The 24,943-nt window shown below is 45.3% G+C and overlaps 2 protein-coding genes across 2 annotated transcripts in view; one reads left to right on the top strand and one right to left on the bottom strand.

Moving 5' to 3' along the window:
* Positions 1-917: 917 nt before the first annotated feature.
* On the top strand, positions 918-22,273 carry EIF3J (eukaryotic translation initiation factor 3 subunit J; the record flags this gene model as incomplete). Its single annotated transcript, XM_080707263.1, has 8 exons — positions 918-1,007; positions 1,077-1,180; positions 10,799-10,856; positions 11,711-11,806; positions 16,598-16,708; positions 20,240-20,401; positions 21,719-21,792; positions 22,142-22,273. Exons 1-8 carry the CDS (start codon positions 959-961, stop codon positions 22,271-22,273), a joined length of 786 nt encoding a protein of 261 aa, XP_080563389.1. The 5' UTR covers positions 918-958.
* Positions 22,274-24,162: 1,889 nt separating this feature from the next.
* SPG11 (SPG11 vesicle trafficking associated, spatacsin) overlaps positions 24,163-24,943 on the bottom strand; it is a gene marked incomplete at its 3' end in the record, with an annotated part of 69,637 nt that continues 68,856 nt past the window's right edge. Inside the window, exon 40 of the mRNA XM_080707030.1 lies at positions 24,163-24,343. Within this exon, the coding sequence (XP_080563156.1) occupies positions 24,163-24,343 (181 nt within the window). The remainder of the gene's footprint in view (positions 24,344-24,943) is intronic.

Below are 24,943 nucleotides of genomic sequence, written 5' to 3'. Positions count from 1 at the left end.
ACACCTAACCTCACAATGCTGCTTTTTGTTGCAGTCATCGTACTGTGTCAACATTGGTTTACTGGTCTATCTTTGCTATTTGGTTGAGAGTAAAGGTAGAGCTTATGCCTAGTACAGACCAAGGAGTTCTGAAATTGTTCTGCGAAAGAGTAAGTGTGAGCCGGGCGTGGTGGCGCACGCTTGTAATCCCAGCATTCCGGAGGCTGAGACAGGAGGATCTTGGTTCGCGCACAGCCTCAGCTACTTAGTGAGGCTCTTTGCAACTCTGTGAGACCCTGTTTCAAAATAAAAAATAAAAATATGGCTGGGAGTGTAGCTCGGAGGAATGCCCCTGGGTCCCATCCCCAGACCCCCCGCAAAAAAAAAAAAAAAAAAAAAAAAAAAAAAAAAAAGACTCACGGGAAGGGGAAAGGGACTGGGGCCTTCATCCCTTCCCGACTAACCAGACCTAAACCAGCTTGGCTCCAGGCACCTGGCTGGAGGCCGCCGGGCAGCAGGCCCTCTTCACATTCCCCAGCTGCACTGGACGGCGGGGGCCTGGGGGGCCCGGCTGCGGCCGCACCGGCGGGAGCGGCGTTCAGCGCCCCTCCCGAGCGCGGCGTGGCGCGGATGGGAAGCCGTCTCCTCGGCCTTGGGCGGGAGGCGAAGTGGGGCCGGGGCCGGCGGAGGACGAGAGGCGAGGACGCGCGGGGCGGGCGCCCAGCCGAGCGGCCCTCTCAACATTTCCGCTGTCACTGCCGTTCTGGCCGCCTCCCCTCCCACCCGCGTCCTAGACGCCCGCCGGCCACGCCCACCGGCCACGCCCCGCGCCGCCGAGGGGGCGGGGCCTCGCCCTGGCCGGCGCGCGGTCCGCCGCCGTCCCAGCCTGCCCCGCGCGGCCAACGAGAGCAGCCGGTGACTCACCCGGCCGCGCTCGCTCCCGGCCGCTCTGCGCTCTCAGCCTCGCGCTCGGCTCGACATGGCGGCGGCGGCGGCGGCGGCGGCGGCGGGGGACTCCGACTCCTGGGGTGAGCCGGGCTCCGGGGCCGCGCCCGCGCCCGCCGAGGCAGCACTAACGCGCTCGCTCTCTCCCGCAGACGCGGACACGTTCTCCGTGGAGGACCCGGTGCGGAAGGTGGGGGGCGGCGGCACGGCCGGCGGGGACCGCTGGGAAGGCGAGGACGAGGACGAGGACGTCAAGGTGGGTGCGGCGGCCGGGCGGGCCGGGGGCGGCGGGGGGACCCGCGCCCGCGCCGCGGCCCGGGGAGTTGACAGCGGCCGCGGCCCGGCCGCCCACGTGCGCGCGGTGCGTCCCGGGGAGCGCCCGGCTCGTCCCATATGGACGCCCGCCGCCCGCGGCCTCCCGAGCTCGGCTCCCCGGCCGGTCGGCGCTCGCCGGAGCCCGGGGCCCGCTCGCAGAGTTTGTTGGAGGGTTAGATGGGAAAGGCTGCGGTCGGATCTCCGCCCTTCCACCCCCGATCAGTGGGAACCGCAAGGGAAAAGAACTTTTAGGTCTCCCTCCCCCCACCCAGGGTGGGGGGACAGAAACCTGGGCCGTTCACGCAACATCGTGAAAAAGGGGGAGTTACCATCCATCGACACAGGAACGAGGCCTAGGGAAACGATGAAGACTTGGTTGTTAGTAAACCAGGGGCCACTGTTTATTATTTTTCTCAGGTGTCTTTTCTGTGTCTTGCCTATGTCTTCCTAGTCACCCTCGCGGTTTTTGAAAACTCCCCAGGAGCTCATCGTAGATGAAACTCTTATGGCTTTTTTTTTTTTTAAAGTAGCTACAAAAGTCTCAAGTCCAGAATTAAGTTTTCAAAAATCTTTTTATATTTGTATAAAGTTGTATATGAGATGGAAAGTGAGTTTTTTTTTTTTATTTTGATTAATCTTGTGAATTTCTCTTCGTTATAAACTGAGTACTTTATAAAATCCTTTTGCTTGGGTTGAAAATTTTAACCACACTCAACTGTTACTTATTTGAGGTAGATGTCAAATCAATTAAAAAAAACCCTGAGTTTCAGGGCTTACTTGTTAGTATAGACATTGGAATGTATTGTGTTATCAGCCTTGTTACAGGATATTAGCACATTGGAGACAATTTTCAGTCTCAAGTGTCCCCCCACCCCCCTATAGGCAATGGAACCCAGGGGCATTCTACCTTTGAGCTACACCCCAGCTCCATTTTTTATTCTTTTATTTGAAACAGGGTCTCGCTAAATTTCAGAATGTCTCACACGTTCCTGAGTCTGGTCTTGAACCTGCTGTCCTTGTCTCAGCTTTCCAAGTACTGGGATTACAAGTGTGTGCCACCAGGCCCCACTTGGTCTGAGTCTTAAAGTCAGATTTAGCTTTCACTTTTTTGTGTGTAGAAGTAGTATTTACGGCATCTTTGAAAAATTGGGAATAAGTTAAATGAAAAGATAAGCAAAATCAGGAAAGAAGTACCAGAAAATTAAGTTTGAATGGAGTAAGTAGTCTGGGCTGATACCATGACATGTGTGAACTTCCTGAGATTATGGACTCTAAATTGTGCTTATCCTGATGAATATAATTTTGATCACCTAGACCTAGTTTGTGAGATTCACAAATTGTAAAGACCATATAGCTGGGAGTAGTGGTGTACCCTTGTAATCCCAGTACTTGGGAGGCTAAAACTGGAAGATCACAGGTTCAAGGCCAGCCTCAGTCACTTAGTGAGGCCTTCCACAACTTAGACCAAGTTTCAAAATAAACAGTAAAGCCGGGCGTGGTGGCGCATGCCTGTAATCCTAAGCTTGGGAGGCTGAGATATGAGGATCGCGCAGGTTCGAAGCCAGCCTCAGCTACTTAGTGAGGCTATCAGCAACTTTGTGAGACCCTATTTCCTAATAAAATATTTAAAAAGGGCTGGGAGTATAGCCCAGAGGTGAAAAGCCCTTGGGTTCCACCCCCATTACCACAAAAAAAAAAAAAAAAAAGGCAAAATAAACAATAAGCCAGGCATGGTGGCACACTCATGGTATCTCAGTGCTTGGGAGGCTCAGGCAGGAGGATTGCAGGTTCGCAGCCATCCTCAGCAACTTAGCAAGACCCTGTTTCTAAATAAAAAATAAATTATGGGTGTAGGCTGGAGGTAGAAGGACCCTGGGTTTGTCTGTTTATCTCTCTTATCTCTCTATCTCCCCCCCCCCCACACACACACACATAGGGCTGGTAGTATAGCTCAGAGGTAGGACACACCTGGGTTAAATCCCTAGCATGCAAAAATAAATAATAACCAACTTATTCAGTCACTTTCAGTGCAATTTGGGGGTGGGGGGGTATGATCCTGGGGATTGAACCCACAAGGTTTTCTACCTCTGAACTACACCCCCAGCCCTATTTTTTATTCTTTATTTTGAAAAAAGGTCTTGCTAAGTAGCTGAAGCTGACAGAGAGCCTTCAGCCTTCCTGTCTCAGCCTCCCAAGTACTGGAATTATTGTGCACTACAGCCAGATGTGGTGGCGCACACTTGTAACCCCAGCATTTGGGAGGCTAAGACCAGAGGATCGCGGTTTGCGGCCAGCCTCAGGTACTTAGGCCCTCTGCAACTCAGACCCTGTTTCAAAATAAAGAATAAAAAATAGGGCAGGGGGGTGTAGCTCAGAGGGCGAATGCCCCTGGGTTCCATTCCCCAGACCCTCAAAAAAAAAAAAAAAAAAAAAAAGTGTGTGCTACCACACCCACCTAGCAAAAAAAAATTGTTTTTATTTATTTTTTGAAGTACTGGAGATGGAACCCAGTGGCTGTCTACTTCTAAGCTACACTCCCAGACCAGTTTGTTTTTATTATTTATTTTGAAACAGGGTCACTGAATTGCAGAGGGCCTCATTAAGTAGCTGAGGCTGGTCGCGAACCCGTATCCTCCTGTCTGAGGCATCCACATGCTGGGATTTGGAGCCATTACGCCTGGCTTAAAAAACTTTTTTTTTTTTTTTTGAAGATTTAAAGAAGTTTATTAGAAAGATAGAAATACAAAAAATAGAAATACAGCTCCATACCAGACTGGCATGGAAGGGTGACTCAAAATGAGTACACCCAAAAACTTTTTAAATATAAATAACCAGAGCTGGGCGTGGTGGCACATGATTGTAATTCCAGCATTTACAATTGGTTCACAGACAGCCTTAGTGAGGCCCTTTGCAACTCAGTGAGACTTTGTTTCAAAATAAGGAATAAAAAATAGGGCTGGGGTTGTAGTTCAGAGGTAGAATGCCCCTGGGTTCCATCCCCAGTACCAAAAGGGAGAGAGAGAGAGTGCGTGCATGTGTGCGTGCATGCGTGCGTGCGTGCGTGCGTGCGTGTGTGTGTCCAGCCAGAAGTGCTGGTCTGTGCCTCTAATTCTACTACTTGGGAGGCTGAGCTAGGGCTAGCCTCAACAACTCAGTGATACACTTCAGAATAAACTAGGCTAGGGATGTGGCTGAAGTAGAATACCCCTTGCCTCAGGCCTCAGTGTCCCACACACAGACAACCCCCAAAACCTATTTCTTTTACATGATTTTTGAAGTTGATCCTTAGAGGTTGGAAGCTGAGCTGTGTTGAAATGTTGGGTTATTTTCATTGATTCCTATAATGCGATATCCATGAAGTAGTTTGATTCCTCAGTTTTGGAGTCAAATTGACCTGGATTATGTTGTTTTGACATAATGGATTTGTGATCATAAGTAAGTTACACTTTCCAATCTGTAAATGATCCTTAGTAGGACATATATCAGAAAGTTATTTTGTATTTATTTATTTATTTATTTTTGTGGCACTGGAGGTTGAAACCGGGGCATTCTACCACTGAGAATGGTACCCTAGGTAGTTTCTTTCTTTCTTTCTTTCTTTCTTTCTTTCTTTCTTTCTTCCTTTCTGTACTGGGTGGTGGAATTGAGAGGCATTCTACCTTCTAGCTACACCCCAAGCCCTATTTTTTATTCTTTCTTTCCCTTTCTTTTTTTTTTTTTTTTGGTACTGGGGATAGAACCCAGGGACATTCTACGTCCGAGCTACATCCTTAGCCCTATTTTTTATTCTTTTATTTTGAAACAAGGTCTCGCTGAGCTGCAGAGGACCTCACTAAGTAGCTGAGGCTGTCTGCAAACCATGATCCTCCTGTCTCAGCCTCCCAAATTCTGGGATTACAAGCTTGCGTCACCACGCCCGGGCATCTTTATTTATTAATTTATTTTTGTGGTACTGGGATGGAACCCAGGGGCTTTCTACCACCGGGCTATACTCCCAGACCTATTTTATATTTATTTGGAAACAGGGTCTCACTAAGTTGCTGAGGACCTCACTAAGTAGCTGAGGCTGGCTTCGAACCTGTGCGATCCTCCTGTCTCAGCCTCCCAAGTGCTGGGATCACAAGCATGTGCCGTAGATCTTCAGTTTATGTCAGCATCTAGTGCTTAACCTTTACTACTAAAAGTGAATGTCAGTTGCAGTGTCCTGGAAAATGAAAGGAAAACTGAGGTCTTTTATAATTGCTCCAGAAGTTTGTTGTCTTTGAGTAAATTTAGTATTTTTCTGTCTTTGACTTTTCAAATAGTTTGTCTGGCAATGGCAGAAATGGATTTAGTCATCTAACTGTAGAACTGTTAATATTCATGGAATAAAAAGAGTATGCCTTTTCCAGTCAAAAAGGTAAGAACTAGAGGGCACACTTTGCCGTCAAATATTTTTGTTTTTTTTGTTGTTGTTTTTGTTTTTTGCGGGGCTGGGAATGGAACCCAGGGGCATTCTACCTCTGAGTTACATCCCCTGCCCTATTTTTTATTCTTTATTTTGAGTCAGGGCCTCACTAAGTAGCTGAGGCTGTTCCCAAAACGTGATCCTCCAGTCTCAGCCTCCTGAATGCTGGGATTACAAGCATGCGCCGCCCCACCCGGCGTCAAATTGGTTTTGTTTTTGCCTTTCTTACTATGCCGATGTACAGAGGCCGTGGGAGGAACTGTGCCGGTTGGTGTGTGTGATTGGACTCCTTTTCCATCACGGGAACGATGTGTAGGATGCATTGATGGAGGAGGCAGTCAGTGAGTATCTACTGGAAGCAGAAACAACACAACTTTTATTCTGTTTTACTGGTCTCCCACTGTTTCAAAAGAACAGGTTAGATGTTAGGTTTATTCAGAGGCTGTGTAGGTTTTGTTTTGAGGAAAGTTCTGGCTGTGCTCAACTATTAGTCACTTGTTTCTTTAACAATATTATTGAATTTCTTCTTTTCTTTTCTTTTTTTTTTTTTTTAATTGGTCCTGGGATTGAACCCAGATACATTCTACCTCCAAACTATATCCCTAGCCTGGGGACCTATTTGGAAATAGGTCTCACTAGGTTACCTAGAGCCTTTGCTAAGTTGCCGAGACTTTCTGAGCCTGATGATTCTCCTGTTTCAGCCTCCTAAGTACTGGGATTCCAAGTGTGTGCCACCACTTCTGGCTGAGATTTGTTTTTGTTTGTTTGTTTGTTTGGGTACTGGGGATGGAACCCAAGGGCGCATTCTACCTCTGAGTTGTACCCCTAGCACTACTTTTTATTCTTCAATTTGAAACAGGGTCTCACTGAATTGCAGAGGCCTCACTAAGTAGCTGTCTGCGAAGCGCAATCCCCTGTCTCAGCCTCCCGAATGCTGGGATTACAAGCATGCACCACAACACCTGGCTGTTCTTTTTTATTTTGAAACAGGGTCTCACTAAATTGCAGAGGGCATTGTACCTCCAAGCTACATCCCCAACTCTATTTTCTAGTCTTTTGTTGTTGTTGTTGTTTTGTTTTTTGCGGGTCTGGGGATGGATCCCAGAGGCATTTGACCTCTGAGTACACCCCCTGCCCTAGTTTTTAGTCTTGCCCTCCCGAATGCTGGGATTCCAAGATGTGCCACCACGCCCAGCCCACTTGGGTTTTTTTTTTTTTTTTTTTTTTTTTGCGGATGGGGGGATGGAACTCAGGGGCATTCGACCTCCGAGCTGCTATACCCCCTACCCTATTTTTTATTCTTTATTTTGAAACAGGGTCTCACTAAGTTGTGGAGGGCCTCACTAAGTAGCTGAGGCTGTCCGCGAACCACGATCCTCTGGTCTCAGCCTCCGAATGCTGGGTGCGCCACCACGCTCCGGCTTCCACTTGGGCTTTAAACCCGCGCTTGGGAGGCAGAGACAGGAGGATCGCGCAGGTTTGAAGCCAGCCCCGCACTGGCTTATGAGACCCTGTTTCCAAATAAAAATGTAAAAATAGGTCTGGGAGTGTAGCCTGGAGGTAGAAGGGCTTCCAGGAACCCCAGTACCACCAAAAAAAAAAAAAAAAAGTGAATTTTGCTAGGAAGTCTAGCTTTGCTAGGCTCTCGTTGTTGAGCTCTGAGTCTGCTCAGAGCAGAACCCACACAACTCCCAGAACACCAAGAAAAGGCTTTTTATTTTTCCCCATCAAGAAATTTTGCTGTATCTAAGAGCAAATTATTTGAAGTAAAGAGGAGTATACCTTAGCTTCTGGGCTGTTGCCATGGGTAAGAGTTTTACAGCTGTTGTGGAGCTGCTTGTGTTTGACATTGCTATAATGCATCTTGCTTAGGTTGGAAAGCATTTTCAGCCCTAAATGTGCTGTCATGGCTGTGACATCTGTATTGCGTATCATAAAAATGACAACCGGCCAACTATTGATGTATTGTTAGAAATAAGAAGAAAGCACATTTAAATTTTATTTTGTTTATTTTTCATTATTGGGGATGGAACCCAGGGGCATTCTACCTCCGAGCTACACCCAGCCCTATTTTTTATTCTTTAGTTTGAAGTAGGGTCTCACTGAGCTGCAAAGGGCCTCACTATGTAACTGAGGCTTTCAGTGAACCGTGATCCTCCTGTCTCAGCCTCCCAAATGCTGGAATTACAATTGTGTGACACCACACCCTGGCTCTTTAATTCTTTTATTTTGTAACAAGGTCTCACTAAATTGCAGAAGACCTCAATAAGTAACTGAAGCTGTCCCCGCACCTCCTGTCTCGGCCTCCTAAGTACTGGGGTTACAGGTGTGTGTCACCATATCCAGCTTACTGTTTTTATTTTTTAGTTAGAAACTGGGTCTCTCTAAGTTGCTGAGGCTGCCTTTGAACTTGTGATCCTCCTGTCTCAGCCTCCCAAGTACTGGGATTATTATGCATATGCTACCATGCTGGTAATTAACTTTTATCCCTTTTTTGTGGTACCTGAGATGGAACCCCGGAGCATTGCTACCCCTGGGCTATCCTTCAAGACCTATTTTATATTTTTATTTGGAAACAGGGTCTCACTAAGATGCTGAGAGCCTCACTAAGTAGCCGAGGCTGACTTTGAACTTGCGTGATCCTCCTGTCTTAGCCTCCCAAGTACTTGGATTATAAGTGAAGACCACCATGTCTGGCTATTTTTAGCTTTTATATTTCATTTGTACTATGGCTCTTTCTGTTTGTTTTGATTCTGGGGAGTGATCTCAGAGGGATTCTACCTTTGACCAACACCCCCAGTCCTGTTTTACTTTTTATATTGAAGCGGCCTCAGTTGCAGAAGGCGTCACAAGGTGGCCCTGGCTGGCCATGAACTTGGCCCCTTCTGTCTCAGCCTTCCAAGTGGTGGGATTGCAGGCTTGCTCCACCACACCTGGCTTCCTTTGTACTGCAGTGTTTTGACATAGGCACTTAGGTAGACATTGAGCTCTAATTTCTGACTCTAGTGTCTTAGTTATCCAAATAATGACTAATTGGTTTGTTTTGTCTGTTAAAAACGATGAACCATGAATTAAATCACCATGGTAAGATAATTATAAAAATACATTTATTAGCTGGGCGTGTGTTGGTGAACGCTTGTAATCCCAGTACTTGGGAAGCTAAGACAGGAAGATCACAGATTCGGGACCAGCCTCAGCAACTCCGTGAGACCCTGTTTTAAAATTAAAAAAATAAAATCAGCCTGGGGCTGGAGCTGAGAGAATCCCTGAGTTCAATCCCCAGTACCACTAAAAACATTTATGTATGTATGTATTTATTATTATTATTATTATTATTATTATTATTATTATTATTATTTTGTGGTACTGGGGGTAGAACCCAGGTCCATTCTACCTCCGAGCTACACCCCCAGCCCTATCCTTTATTCTTTATTTTGAAACAGGGTCTCACTGAGTTGCAAAGGGCCTCACTAAGTAGCTGAGGCTGTCTGTGAGCCATGATCCTCCTGTTTCAGCCTCCTGAGAGCTGGGATTTCAAGTGTGTGCCACCACGCCCTGCCCCACTTCTTTTCAGAATCGGGCGTGGTGGCGCACGCTTGGACTTATGATCTGCCCTGCTATAAAGCCGGAAGCTTGGTGTTGTGGCCTCCTGCGTTCCCCTGCCGTTCTGGGCTCAGCTTCACATGGCATGGCATCGCCTGGCGGCTGAGTCCACGCTCCCTGTAGATTAAAGCCCTGTATTTAAGCATCTTTAATAGGGATGTTTCTATCCTCATTAAATTTGAATCTTACAAATTAAAGCCCAGGGCCCTGCACTTATTAGGGAAGTGTTCTATCATGCAGCTGAATCCTTAGTTTACAAAATTGTGCTTGGTAATCAGTTCACATTTAACTCAGTTCTTAGAATATAGAGCTGGGCATGATGGTGCATACTTGCAATCCCAGTACTTGGACACTGAGACAGGGATCACAGGTTTCAAGACAGGCTCAGCAGAACTAACGGCAACCTAGTGAGACCCTGGTTCTTTTTGTTGTTTTTGTTTTGTTTTTTTGTTTTTTGTTTTGTGGTTTTTTTTTTTTTTGCAAAAAAAAAAAAAGGAACCCAGAATCATTCTACCTCTAAGCTACACCCTCAGCCCTATTTTTTATTCTTTATTTTATTATTAATTATTATTTTCTGCAGTACTGGCGATGGAACCCAGGGGCATTCTACCTCTGAGCTAGACCTCCAGCCCCGTTTTTTTATTTTTTATTTTGAAATGGCCTCACTAAGTAGCTGGGGCTGTCCATGGACCGCGATCCTCCTGTCTCAGCCTCCCGAGTGCTGCGATTACAAGGGAGCGACTCCACGTCTGGCTTTGATTTTTTATTCTAAAACAAGGTCCACTGAGTTGCAAAGGGCCTCACTAAGTAGCTGAGGCCGGCTGGGAACCAAGATCCTTCTGTCTCGGCCTCTCAAATGCTAGGATTACAAGTGTGCACCCACACCTGGCAAGACCCTGTTTTAAAACAAAAAATTAGGCCAGGAATAGTGGTGAACACTTGAAATGCCAGTGCTGGGGATTGAATCCAAGGCCTTGGGCCTTGTAGGCAAGTACTTTACCACTACTGAGCTACATCTTCAGCCCTTTTGATTTATTTATTTTTGTGATAATAGAGATTGAACCCAGGGGCATTCTACCTCCAAGTTATACACTTAGCCATATTAGAACATCCTCTGAGCTAAATCTCAGCCCTACCAGTCTATCTATTGTTTGTTTGTTTGTTTGTTTTGCAGTATTGGGAATTGAACCCAGAGGCATTCTACCTCAGCGCTACACTTCTAGTCCTATTTAAAAAAATTTTTTTTTGAAACAGGGTCTCACTGAGTTTTGCGGGCCTTGATAATTGATGAGGTCGCCTTGAACTTGCGGTCCTCCTGTCTAAGCTTCCCACATAGAATGCTCCCGGGTTCAGTCCCCAGGGTCAGACACACAAGAAACGATGTCAGTTTTCCTACATTAATTTACTGAATGTGGTGCTAAAGTAGCGGGGGAGACCAACAAGTTTGTTTCTGTGTGTTAGACAAGACGCAACCATGCAAGAATTACTAATGGAAGCCCCTTTCCCTAGGATAACTGGGATGATGATGATGAAGAAGAAAAAGAAGAGGAAGCAGAAGTAAAACCAGGTGAGCTGCTGGCGCCTCCGTTTGCTCTGATTTATTTATTTGTTCTTTGTGTGTGTGGTACTAGGGATGGAACCCAGGGGCCTTCTACCTCCGAGCTACACCCCCAGCACTGTTTTTTATTCTTTTTTTTTTTTTTTTGGTGGTACTGGGGTTCCTGGAAGCCCTTCTATCTCCGGGCTACACTCCCAGACCTATTTTTACATTTTTATTTGGAAACAGGGTCTCCTAAGCCAGCGCGCGCGGCTGGCTTCGAACTTGCGCAATCCTCCTGTCTCTGCCTCCCAAGCGCGGGGATTACAAGCGTGCGCCACCACGCCCGGCTTATTCTTATTTTTGAAACAGGGTCTCACTGAGTTGCAGAGGGCCTCACTAAGTAGCTGAGGCTGTCCGCAAACCGTGATCCTCCTGTCTCAGCCTCCCGAGTGCTGGGATTATAAGCATGCTCCACCTTGCCTGGCACATGTTGGTGTTTTTGAAACCAAGTATCTTTGCATTCCCTCTTTATTCTCTTTTTTCTGCATCTCTTCTCTATCCCCTCAAAGCATAATCAGATTAGATACCTGATTTTTCTGTTGAGTGCTGGATATTACCAGAAGGAATAAGCAGAAGGTGTGACTCGAGAGCTGAATGACCTCAGTCTGGCTTAAAGGAAGGGGGGGTATGAAGGGAGGTATTTGGATTTGGGGCCATATTAGACAGGAAGAGTCCCAGAAACTTCCTACTGTTATTTCCACAACACTGTATCAATCCAAAGACTGGGAAAGCTTGGGTTTCTCACGGGAATTCAAGTCTCAGAGGTCTAGCTCATCTATGAACTGTATTTAATGTAACTGTGAATGCAATATTCTTTACAGAAATAAAAATTTCAGACAAGAAAAAAATAGCAGAGAAGATAAAAGAGAAAGAACGGCAACAGAAGAAAAGGCAAGAAGAAATTAAAAAGAGGGCAAGTACTGTTCATTTTCTAAAATGCAGAATTCCTGTGTAGGCTGCGGTAATACCTGGCAGCGTGAAGAGCTCTGTGAACACTAAATGGCGCCCCAAGAGGGGAGCGCCCGCAGCGCTGACTCGGCTTTGTGTCAAAGGAACCGCCTTTGCACAGTGACCACAGTCGGTTTCTGCTAGTGCCTGCAGTTCTTCCTAGTCTGCAGTGTCTACCTCTGTGCCATGTACTGTATATAAAAATGTGTTCAGCCAGGCGTGGTGGCGCACGCTTGTAATCCCCGTGCTTGGGAGGCGGAGACAGGAGGATCGCACGGGTTCGAAGCCAGCCTCAGCTACTTAGTGAGACCCTGTTTCCAAATAAAATATAAAATGGGTCTGGGAGTATAGCCCAGAGGTAGAAAAGCCCCTGGGGTACAACACACACACACACACACACACACACACACACACACGCGCGCGCGCGCGCGCGTTTTTGTTCTTATGTGTTGCAGGATTAAGAATACTGCATTAATTTATTTGCTTTTTGAATTGAAAAACACATTTACGGGGTCCAAAAATCAGAACAGGATTAAAAAATACTCCTAACCTTTTACTCATTTATCCTGTATCTTTCTCTTATCACGCAATACTGAATTTTTGTCTTTAAGGTATTTTTATATGTCAGGTATAGCTATGGGTGTGTGTGTGTGTGTGTGTGTGTGTGTGTGTGTGTGTGTGTGTGTGTTTTATCCTGGGGATTGAATCCAGAAGCAGTCTACCTCTGAGCTACAATCCCAGACCCTTTTTATTTTTCTGCTTTGAAACAGGGTCTTGCCAGGTTGCTGAGAGCCTCGCAAGGTTTGGTGGCACTGAGAATTGAACCCAGACATACTACACCCACACCGATTTTATTTCTTTTTTTGGTACTAGAAATGGAACCCAGGGACATTCTACCTTGGAGCTATGCTCCCAGACCCCTTTTTATTTTTATTTATTTATTTATTTATTTATTTATTTATTTATTTATTTATTTATTTATTTATTTATTTGCGGTACTGAGGTTCCTAGAAGCCCTTCTGCCTCCGGGCTACACTCCCAGACCTATTTTATATTTTTATTTGGAAACAGGGACTCTTAAGCCAGTGCGGCTGACCTGCGTGATCCGCCTGTTTCCGCCTCCAAAGCTCGGGGATTACAAGCTGCCCCACCACACCCAGAGTTTTATTTTTTATTTTGAAACAAGGTCTCACTAAGTTGCAGAGGGCCTAAGTAGCTGAAGCTGGCCACCATGTCCAGCTTTATTCATTTATTTATTGTGGTACTGGGGATTGAACCCAGGGGCTTTTCTACCTCTGGGCTATACTTCCAGGCTTATTTTATACTTTATTTTGAAACAGGATCTCACTGAGTTGCAGAGAGCCTCACTAAGTAGCTGAAGCTGTCCGCGAACTGCGATCCTCCTGTTTCAGCTTTCCAAACGCTGCGATTACAAGCGTGCGCCACCACGCCTGGCTATTCTTTATTTTGAAACAGGGTCTTACTAAGTTGCAGGGGCCTCAGTAAGTAGCTGAGGCTGGTCTCGAACCTGTCATTCTCCTGTCTCAGCCTCCCAAGTATTACAAGCATGCACTACCACACCCGGCTATTCTTATTTCTTGAATACTGTTTTCACTTTGCAGCTTTTTCTTTTTCTTTTTCTTTTTTGTAGTGTTGGAGATTTAAGTCTGGGTTATTCTATCTCCAAACTACACCGCTAGCCCCCCCCCCCTTTTCCAGTACTGGGGATTGAACCGAGGGGGCATTCTCACTAAGTTGCTGAGAGCCTCACTCAGTAGCTGAGGCTGGCTTCGAACCTGTGCCATCTTCTTGTCTCAGCCTCCCAAGTGCGGGGATTACAAGTGTGCGCCACTACGCCCGGCTTGTGATTGATTTTTTAACTCTTAGGTTTTTCCAGCTTTGGCCAGCAGGAGTCCCTTGAGGCTGGTTGCTATGTTCATATTTTTGTTAAAACCCCATTCGTCTTTGAAAACTTCTTTGTTTCTGGTACTATGAGTGCCATCGTTATCCGGCAACTCTCCTCTTCAGGTCTAGAGTCAGGCAATTTTTAGTTGGAAGGTTTTAAAAACAGACTCTAGGTGCTGTAAGCATTATTTTCGGGTGGCCTTGTTTTGAAATCCCTTTTCTTGAGTGAAACTGTTAACTAAGGGAAAGTGTGTAATCACTGGTTCCTACCGGTGTTTTCTCTTACACCGAATACTGATTTCTGACAGTGTTCACAGGATTGTTGCTTTCTTACACAGTGTCTGAAGCGACTGAATGCAGTTTAGAATTTCCTTCAGTCGTTTTGGACTTGGTTAATCCAGCTCTAGATTCTAAAGTCATTTCAGTATTTTTTCTGTGCCATTTTATGTCTTCTGGTGTACAGTTTACTTGTGCGAGGTGTTTGTCGTCCGTTCTCCCTTCTCCGTCCCTCCCTCCTACCTTGAGTTCTTTTTTCTTGCTGTGCTGGGGCTTGAACCCAGGAGTTCTCTGTCACTGAACTTCATTCCTGGCCCTTTTTATTGTTTTTTTTTTCCATTTAATTCTATATTAGAATATGGTCTCGCTAATTTGTCAAGGCAGGCCGCAAATCTGTGATCATCCTGTCTTAGTATCCCAAGTAATGGGATTATAGGTTTGTGACACCACACCTACTTTTTATTTATTTTATTTTTTCAGTACTGGGGGTTGAGCCCAGGGTCATTTTATCTCTGAACTATACTCCCAGCCCTATTTTCTTATTTTATTTTGAAGCAGGATCTTGTTAGGTTGTTAGAAGTCTACTTGCTGAGGCTGTCCGCGAACCGCGATCCTCTTGTCTCAGCCTCCTGAACGCTGGGATTACAAGTGTGCGCCACCACACCCATCTTGTTTTTTATTTTGAGATAGGGTTTTGGTAAATTGTCAAGTCTTGTCTCAAATTTGCAATCCTCCTGCTTAGGTTCCAGAATACTATGCTGGGATTATAGACATGTGCCACATTGCCTGACTTTTTTGTATTAACTTCATTTTTGAACATGAAGAATATTCAGAAATCAAAAGTATACAAAAGTAGTATACTCAGAAAAGTCTCAGATCTGTAAGAAAGGATAAATGTTCTGACCACGTAAGAATGCAAGGTGAAGGATACTACTAACTAGCTTGATTCAATCATTTTTTCTCTGTGTGTGTATGTGCGCGCACGCCTGTATCATATATCATTGTGCACTATAAATATATGCAGTTTTTGTATATTTGTACAATGCTGAGAATTCTTGAGTACAAAAATTATTCCACTGGAGTTTTAGGAAGTAAATTCAAATACTCGTTCCTATCCTCTTTCTGGAACCTCTTTTGTGTGTGTGTGTGTGTGTGTGTGTGTGGGTCTAGGGATGGGACCCATAGGCAATTGACCTCCAAGCTACACCCCCAGCCCTATCTTTTATTCTTTATTTTGAAACAAGGTCTCACTGAGTTGCAGAGGGCCTCACTAAGCTGAGGCTGTCCGTTAACTGCGATCCTCTGATCTCAGCCTCCCTTTTTTTTTTTTTTTTTTTGTCCTGGGGCTTGAACCCAGGGGCATTCTACCTCCATGCTACACCCCCAGCCCTATTGATTGACTGATTGGTTGACTGAATGTGGTATTGGGATTGAACCCAAAGGCTACACCCTCACCCCTGTTTTTTCCTCTTTCTTCTGAAGCAGGGTTTCACTAGGTCGTATAGGGCCTAAGCAGCTGAGGCTGGGCATGAACCTGTGACCCCTCAAGTGCCGGGGTCACGAGCAGTGAGCCCCACGCGGGGCGCTTTATAGACTTTTGGAAACGCTATTGTTAGGTTTCTGAGAGTCTCGCTGTGTTGCTGAGGCTGGACTCAGACCTGCGGTTCCCTTGTGTCAGCCTGTCGAGTACTGTGTATCACAACACCCAGCACCCGACCCTCCTCCTGGCTCAGTCTCCTCCTGTAATCAGCTGGGATTACAAGCGCGCGCCAGCTCTGCTCGGCTGGGTCTTGCTATATTCTGAGGCTGGTCTCGAACCTGCACTCCAAACCCTTTTTACTTTTTAATTTTGTGTGGGGGTGCTGAGGATGGAACACAGTGGCCTTCTACCCTGGGCTCCACCCCAATCCCCTACTTTTTAAATTTTGTAACAGGGATCCCAATTTAATGTTGTCTCACTAAGTTACTGAGACTGGCTGCAGACCTGCAGTTCTCCTTTCTCAGCCTCCCAAATGCTGGGGTTACAGGTTGTGTCACTGTGCCAGGCTCAGTTCCTTACTTTTCAAAAAGGCTGTGGAAGTAATCTAATCTTCGTGGGTTCAAACCTCACCTTTGTCACATTACTAGCTATATTACCTACTATCTGTTGCTATCGTTAGGTTGTTTTACCTTTTTACGCCTCTATTTTTCATTTCTACAATTGGGATAAGAATATCTACAGTGTTTAGAAGAACATCTGAAACACGGTAATCACGTTCCGAGTGCTGCTTATATGTGATTATAAAAGATTTGTACAGGCCGGGCGTGGTGGCGGACGCTTGGAATCCCAGTATTCGGGAGGCTGAGACAGGAGGATCTGAGTTGGCTACTTAGTGAGGCCCTCTGCAACTCAGTGAGACCCTGTTTCAAAATAATGACTAAAAAATAAGGCAGGGGGTGTAGCTCGGAGGTAGAATGCCCTGGGTTCCTTCCCAGACACGCAAAAAAAATAAGTAAAGGAGTTGTACAATACAGAAATGTATGGTGTCCATTCTAGTCATAGCCATGTTAAAACTTGTGCTGTATTTCATTTCAGTTAGAAGAACCTGAAGAATCTAAAGTGCTGACACCAGAGGAGCAGTTAGCAGACAAACTGCGACTCAAGAAGTTGCAGGAGGAGTCAGACCTTGAACTAGCCAAAGAGACTTTTGGTAAGATGGGCTAGTAGTGCGCCGCTGAGCTGTGCCAGGTGGGGACTGGGCTCAGGGACGTTCCACCTGGGAGCGACCCCAGGCCGTCTTCATGTTTTGTTTATTTTGAAACAGGGTCTCATGAGTCTGATGGAGTCTCACTGCATGCCGAGGCTCTCCTTGAACCTGTGATCCTCTTGTCTCAACCTCCCAAGCACTGAGATTATAGCATGCGCCTCGCCCCAGGTGAAGTTTTAAATATTACTTGTAAAGTTCAGGAAGCAGTGTTTTTCTTTCTTTTTCTTTTTGCTGGTGGTGCTGGGGTTAAACCCTCTGCCTCATGCTCGTTAGACAAGCTTCTCTACCAGTGAAGTAAATCTGCAGCCCCTAGAAAACATGCTCTTGAGAGTGGGAAGGAGGGTACTGGGCACTGAACCCAGCAGTATTCTACATCCAAGCCACACTCCAGCCCTTTTTACTTTTTGTTTTGAAATGGGGTCTTGCTAGGTAGCTGAGTCATCAAGAGATTTTTTTGAGCCGGGCGTGGTGGCGCACGCTTGTAATCCCAGCATTTGGGAGGCAGAGACCAGAGGATCGCGGTTCACGGACAACCTCAGCTACTTAGTGAGGCCCTGTGCAACTCAGTGAGACCTGGCTTCAAAATAAAGAAAAATAGGGCAGGGGGTATAGTTCAGAGGTCGAATGCCTCCGGGTTCCATCCCCAGACCTGCAAAAAAAAAGAGATTTTTTTTGGAGGGTGGTGGTTACTGAACCCAGAGGCATTCTGCCTTCTGGCTATATCCTCAGGCTTATTTCTTATTTGGAAACAGGGTCTCGCTAGGTTGATGATAATCTCACTACTTGCTGAGGCAGACCTTGAAACTGGAATCCTCCAGTCTCAGCCTCCCAAGTATAGGGATTTACAGGCATGCACCACTAACCCAACCATCAAAAGATTTTTAAGTCATTGAACACAAAAGTACATTGTTGCCTAGCATATATATTAGCTGGATGGAATCGAATCCAACCTGCGATCTAGAGCGCTGAGATTTAAGTACTGAACTCACTGTAGGCTGTCCTGCGCTGTCTTAGAAAAGACTTGGAACGGCAGGATGTAGCCCAGAGAGGGCCTTCATGTTTGGCTGTGTCCTGCTCTCGGGGTGGTTTTTTTTGCGGTCAGTCCTGGGGCTCACTGCACACTATCTTTTGTGGGCTGCCATTTCTGTGTGCTGTGCCTGCAGCCAGGTTTAGCAAATGAGATAAAAGAAATGTGTGGACTCTCGGTCGATGTGTGCAGTGTGGTTAAGGGGAGAGCTATGTGCTGCAGGAGACAGACAGGACATAGAAATAGTTAAGCCTTCACTTCGTTTCACATGGGTGGTGGTGGTGATAGGTATTGAGTACTTTACAGAGATCATGTTGAAATAGTTTAATAACTGGAATTGGAATCTAGCTGTGCGTGGTGGTGTATGCTTGTAATCTCAGTACTGGGAGATTGAGACGGGGTATCGCAAGGTTTGCAGCCAGCCTCAGTAACTTAGTCCCTTGGCAATTTAGCGAGACCCTGTTTCAAAATAAAAAAGATAAAGTAGGGTTGGGGTGTGGTTCAGAGGTAGGCTGCCCCGTTTCACCCCCAGTAACGAGTGTGTGTGCGTGCACACACATACACAAATCTCTAACCCCAAAGGCTAAGTTATTCTGACTTTCCTCCATATCCCTCTTCTCTAAAGTGCGTCAAGGGGCCAACCGTACTTATCCCCTCTCCGTGGTGAGACACAGCCTTGTTTCTCAGTAGTCTCCGGTAGCCTCTGGAGTGGCTGCTGGCTGGGTCAGGAGTGCGGCTCCGTGGCAGATCGCTTGCCCCATGCATGCGAGGCCCTGGGTTTGGCATGGAGCAATACTACCCCTGCCGCCTCCCCCAGAAAAGGAAGACGACGGGCTGTGCCTGGGCAGGGCCTGGAAGCGCCCTGATGATAGAGGCACTGGGCCATTCATTGCCCCGTGTCCATGGGGTGCTAGAGCTACTGTGTTTCTGAAAGCAGGTTATGTAGTATGCTCTAAAGGCCTATTATGGGAGGCCAGTTACAGATTAAAAAGCAGAAGCTCACCTTCACGCAGTCAGTTTGTTAACAGGATTCTGCTGCTGTGTTTCTCACTAAGATACTGAGTTTGTGACGTTAACAGCTAATGTACATAACAATGACGATACAGAAGGATGCGGTCTTTAGCCTACAACTCTTAGGCCAGATTTATGTTCCTGTTGGTATTTAACTCATGGTGTGTCTTTGTTTAGCTTTGGGAACTAAAAGGATATTTTTCTTTCCTTTTGTTTCTTTTTTGCTGTACTGGGAATTGAACCCAGGGGCATTCTACCTTTGAGCTATATCCCCAGCCCTATTTTTTATTCTTTATTTTGAAACAGGGCCTCACTAAGTAGCTGAGGCTGGCCAGGAAGCCTTGATCCTCCTGTCTCAGCCTCTCAAGTACTGGGATTACAATCCTGCGCCACCACACTGGGCCCTTTTACTTTGAAATAGTGTCTCACTAGGTTGGTCTTGAACCTACCTCCTCTGTATTTCCCAAGTACTGGGATTACCGGTGTACCCAGCACCACCACCCTCGGGTTCTCCCATTTTTTTTAAATTTAATGTATTAAAATCTAGTGGTAGCGCCGGGAGTGGTGGCACTCTCTTGTAATCCCAGCATTCAAGAGGATGAGACAGGATCGTGGTTTGTGGACAGCCTTAGCTACTTACGCCCTTCATAATACAGTGAGACCCTGTTTCAAAAATAAAAAAGACTACAAATTAGGGCTGGGGTGCAGCTCAGATAGAATGCCCCTGGCACCTCAAAAAAAAAAAAAAAATCTAGCGGTAGGTCTACTGAGTAAGGTATTTTGAAGTAATGACCAAGCAATGTTGCAAGATGATATTTGTGATAACTGTGATGTGATAGGAAAGTATGTGTGATCTTGTTAAGTCAGATTTTGTTAAACTACTATAATTAAAAATTGGAAAGAAATGCTAGAGCTTAGTAAAAATTAAGATATAACTTTCTTTTTTGTATGTGTGGTGCTGGAGATTAAGCCCAGGGCATTCCTCTGAGCTACTCCTTCAGCCTTATTTATATTTTTGTTTTTTTGCAGGTCTGGGGATGGAACCCAGGGCATTTGACCTCCTAGCTACTCCCCCTGCCCTAGTTTTTATTCTGTATTTGAAACAGGGGTTCACTAAGTTGCAGAGGGCCTCACTAAGTCTTAGCTGAGTTTGTCCACGAACCGTTATCTTCCGGTCTCAGCCTCCAGATGACAAGTGTCTGCCACCACCCCTGGCTTTATTTTTATTTGTAAATAGGTTCTCGCTAAGTTGCTGAGGCTGGTTTTGAACCTGCAATCCTCCTGTCACAGCTTCCAAGTACTGGGATGATGGGTGTGTGCCACCACGCCCAGCCAGTTTTCTTACTCGAACAGCCCTCCCCCTAAGCGACTTAGTAAGAACACTTGTTTAGAATGAAGTAACAGGGTTTAACCTCAGCGCTTCTTCTCTCTTACAGGTGTTAATAATACAGTTTATGGAATAGATGCCATGAACCCATCTTCAAGAGATGATTTCACAGAGTTTGGAAAGTTACTAAAAGATAAAATTACACAATATGAAAAGTCACTATATTATGCCAGTTTTTTGGAAGCCTTAGTTCGAGATGTGTGTATTTCATGTAAGTAATTCTAATCTCTAGCCCCTGAGGGTATGAGGATGGAGAGGTTTTTGTTTTTGATGCTCTTTATAGACCCAGTGTTGCTCTGCATGTACGGCTAGTGTGAGTTTTGGGTGTTTTGGGGGCAGGCTATCACCTTGTTTTACAGTGGCTTCCCAAAGAGAATTTGGGGCTTGTCCCTTTATCCAGTTCCTTTGAAAGGGGGCTGTAAAGTCTCTTGGGCAAGTGGCGTATGAAGGACTGTAGATTCAGGTGAGACTTTAAAAGTGAGAAAGCCTAAGACAAGGCTCAAATTGCTGGATACAGCTGGCATTCATCCCGGCTGTGGCTCGGCCACACCCTGAGGAGTCGTGCATATAGCAGTGTGTAAGGGGATGATAACCATGGGTGGTGAGCGCTAATGTGGAAGGGACTGGTTTTACCAGTATTTACTGTTTTTAAGATTGGAAAAAGGAATCTATATAATGAGTTATAAGTTGGGTTTTTTAGCTGGGTATGATAGCACATGTGTGAAATCCCAGTACTTGGAAGGCTGAGACAGGAGGATTGCAGGATCGTGGCCAGCCTCAGCTACTTAATGAGGTCCTGTTTCAAAATAAAGAAAAAATGGGGTTGAGGATGTAGCTCAAAGGTAGAATGCTTCTGGTTTTAATCCTCAGTTCTGAGGTGGGAGAGTGATTGGGTTTTTCTTTAGAGAGGATTGCTAAATTGGAGGTACTAACTTGGACCGGTGTATATAACCAGAGTTGGTATCTTATTCTACAAGTAATATTTTTCTTGTTTTTTGAGGTGCTAGTCTCTAAACAAAACTGGATATTTTCTGGTAGCTAAAAACTGATGTCTCTTTCCAGCTTAAGTTTTATAAGAATGGGAAGATGTGCTTTCCACCAAAGAGTACTGTCACCTAGACGTACACTGAGATAATTTACTGTTTTCATCCTAACTGCTGTGGTAAAAAATGGAGACAGCCAGGGGTGAGGGTTGTCACCTGCTCCTCGCTGAGCATACAGAGGTCACCCTCCCATCCATAGACTGGGAAGGGCGCGCTCTGGGCTACACAGTCACTTGGAGTTTCTCCATGGTAAAGCAGGGGTGTGCTGGCGATGACAAGTAAGTTTACCATTTTACTTCAAGTAGTGAGTTCTGACCGGTGAGTCTAGCTATAGACTGACCACTTTATGTTTAAGAAAGTTGTCATCTTGAAGTTATTTAATGATGGGCAGATTAGGCTTCTCAAAACATTTATGAATGTCTATTTTGCTTTTATTTTTCAAAATGTTTGAAAACTGAAATTTAATGGTATGCCTCCCCCAACAGTGGAAATTGATGACTTGAAAAAGATTACCAATTCATTGACTGTGCTTTGCAGTGAAAAACAGAAGCAAGAAAAGGTAAGAGAAAGCTGTGCAGGGAACACACGTTACATTAGGGCAGCGATGGGCAGCGTTCTCAGTGTAGGAGCCTGTGAGAGGAACTCTGCAAGTCGGGCCGCTGGCCAGGACCATCCAGCTGGGGCAGAGCAGGCGAGTGGGTGCCATTACTCTGCTTTTGTGTGTATATATGTCCACATCTCTTTTTCTGAGTTAGTGGAAATTGCTTTTGGTTAGGCTTCAGAGTTTCCTTAAAGAACTATAAGTTTTTCTGGGACCAGAGACTTTGGTTTCTCTAGGAGGGTTGCTGTACCAGATAAAGTGCCCACAACAGATAAGGTCTCACGAATTAACTCTCTCTCATCTTTAGCAAAGCAAAGCCAAAAAGAAGAAGAAAGGCGTGGTTCCTGGAGGGGGATTAAAGGCCACCATGAAAGACGATTTGGCAGACTATGGTGGTTATGATGGAGGCTATGTACAAGACTATGAAGACTTCATGTGACATTTCACCTCTCCTGTGTCTTCTTTCTGTTGCCCACAGTCCCTTCAACATGTAGCACAACTTTCTTTCCTTTCAGTCCTGCCAAATGCTACAATCAGAAGTGCAGTATCTTTGTGCTGGTTATTTAACCCCTTGACACTTAGGTGCTAATGTGCAAATGAGGGAATCTGGATCTTGCTGCCAAGGGGTTAAAATTGGGAACCTCAATTGCTACTAAATCATAGTTTAAAAACAAAACAAACCTAATAATGTTGTCATTGTTGCTATCTGATTCCATAGCAGCAGGCACTAAATTGGAAACGAAGGTTGCAACATGACAGAAATTATGTAGTATTTACCAGCACCATTCAGTAATACAGCCTTAACCATACCTCCGGAACTACTTCATAACTTGTCAAGGAAAGCAGTTTGCAGAAAGGGCATGCGGTGTGCACCTAGTATTAAAATTGCTTTGTCTTAAGATTGAGCTTGAGGATGTTAAAAATACCTTGTGAAGAAGACTGCTTATCTCAGAGTGAAGAGACACTGCAGCTGAAAAGTACTAGTTTGATACTTAAAAATTAAATGACCAAAACCCTCCCACTTTGAAGCTGAAGAAGGTAAACCTCTCCACTGTCAGTACAAGTTGTGGAATCTGGAGTGCAGAGACTGTCGTTTTTATTTATCAGACTATTTCTACTGATGGAGTGCATCCATGGGGGAGGAGCTAACCTGTTTTTATCTGCCTTGTTCAAATGTCTGAGAAACAAATATCCTTTGTTCTCGGAGGCTGCAATGGAACACCTTTAATAGGGTTTTGGCGTTTCCTTTCCTTTATAAAACATGCTCAGCAAACTGCACCAGTTAACTACAGTTTGGTAAATTGTTACGTTAACAATTATGACATCTGCAATGTTTTATAAAGCAACTAATTTAATAAAATCACTATTGTGAGGACTTAAATTTTGTGTTAACTCCCAAGAGATATTTTTGGAGAGTATAGGATGCAGCTCTTGGGATTCAGAGTTCTTTGTATACTTACTAAAGCTCAGTGAGTGCTTTGAAGTCACTTCAGCTTTAAAACAAGAGCGGCTGGCCAAGTCTTTGATAGTGCCCCTAGAGCGGCAAGGGTAGGGCTGCCCCGGTTGTCTGGGATTATTAAGTACCTCGGTGGGCTATTTACTTGGAGTAACAGCCTACAACTCAGGATACTGCTGTAGCGTAAATTGGGGTCCAGGGCTTCTTGCTGTGTTCCAAGTGAATTAACCACACTTGTGGTTGGAGTCCTTTGTCCCCTCAGTGGTCACAACCAGGACAAAAAGGTATTTTTAGTTTCCATAAGAAATAGGAACTTCAAAGCTCTTGTAGATGGCTAAGTGGAAAAACAGGACCATCTAAGTGACTTGAGAAGTTAATGGAAGGCCGTGACTACACAGCAATAAATGTTTTAAGGCAGACAAGGGCTAGGATTTCCTGAGCAGTAAGGACCTACACTGAATTTTAAAATCTATTTTATTATATAGAAAGATCAGTTTCTAACAAATGGAAATGTATCGCCTGTTCCTTAACTGTGTGAATAATATTAAATATCTTTGAAACTGGACTGTGCAGGCACAGGTATTCTTTAATCATTATGGTCTCACCTCCTAATGGAGAAGCTCTTCTGAGGAAGAGGAAGCATTTGAGCTTAATGCCATGTCCAAATAACATGGGCGAGAACAGTCTCATCTTCAAAGGAGGGCTTCCTGGTGAAGCCTCCCTGTCAGTGTCTACCTACCACCCGCAGCGGGACTGATAGAGTCCTGAGCCTTTTCAATTTGGCGACAGAGCTCCCCAATACATTCTTCAATTCTGAAGGACGCCTGTCAGAACCTCCGGTCAGTACAAAAACCAGGCACCTGTGAAGTCATCTAAGCCGCAAGCATATCCTTTAGACAGCAGCCTGTTTGAGGGTCCTTCAGAAGGTCGTTTACAATGTCGTAAAATTGGTGTTCATAGGCCAGCTTGTAGTACAGATAGATATCTTCACAGTATGAGAGTAATTTCTTTAGGTTTTCTGTGATCATGTTGGTAGGCTGATGTTGTTTATATCTAAACAAAGAAACAATATTTAGGTTAGGATGTTGTATCCTGAGCCAGGGCTGTCAGCTATGACACCACTATCTGAGAAAAAGGGTGTCAAGGCCTGGGGGGTTCCCTCCTATTTCATTAAAATAAGCATGTCAGTGCTCACTTTAGTGAGCACCTCGAGCTGAGTCACTGTCCTCCAATTATAAGCACAAAGGACCATAAGCAGACTGTGAGTCATACAGCTGTGATCTAATGGTCACTTGTGGAGACTCCTGATATCTTCGTTTCAAGCTGAAGGGCAGTTAGAGGCATGATGTACTTACCCAACACTTCTTGTCACTCCCCAGCCCTCTAGACAGGGCCTTACTAGCTAGGCTGGCCATGGCTTAACCTCCTGAGTAGCTGGGACCTTGGGCACGTGGGTACTGCTAATATGTGTTTTATTTTGTGTGTGTGGTGCTGGGGTTGAACCTAGGAGCATTCTACCTCTGAGGTATACCCCAGCCCTGTTTTATTTTTAAAGACTGAATTTTTTAGTGCTTTGCTAGCACGTTGCTGAGTCTGGCCTTGAACTTGCAGTCCTTCCGTCTCAGCTTTGCAAGTGTTAGGATTACAGGTGGT

This window comes from Muscardinus avellanarius, assembly GCF_963383645.1.
Source record: "Muscardinus avellanarius genome assembly, chromosome: 12".
NCBI lineage: Eukaryota > Metazoa > Chordata > Mammalia > Rodentia > Gliridae > Muscardinus > Muscardinus avellanarius.
Note: the sequence above shows the minus strand (reverse complement) of the source record. Positions and strands in the feature narration are given on the sequence as shown.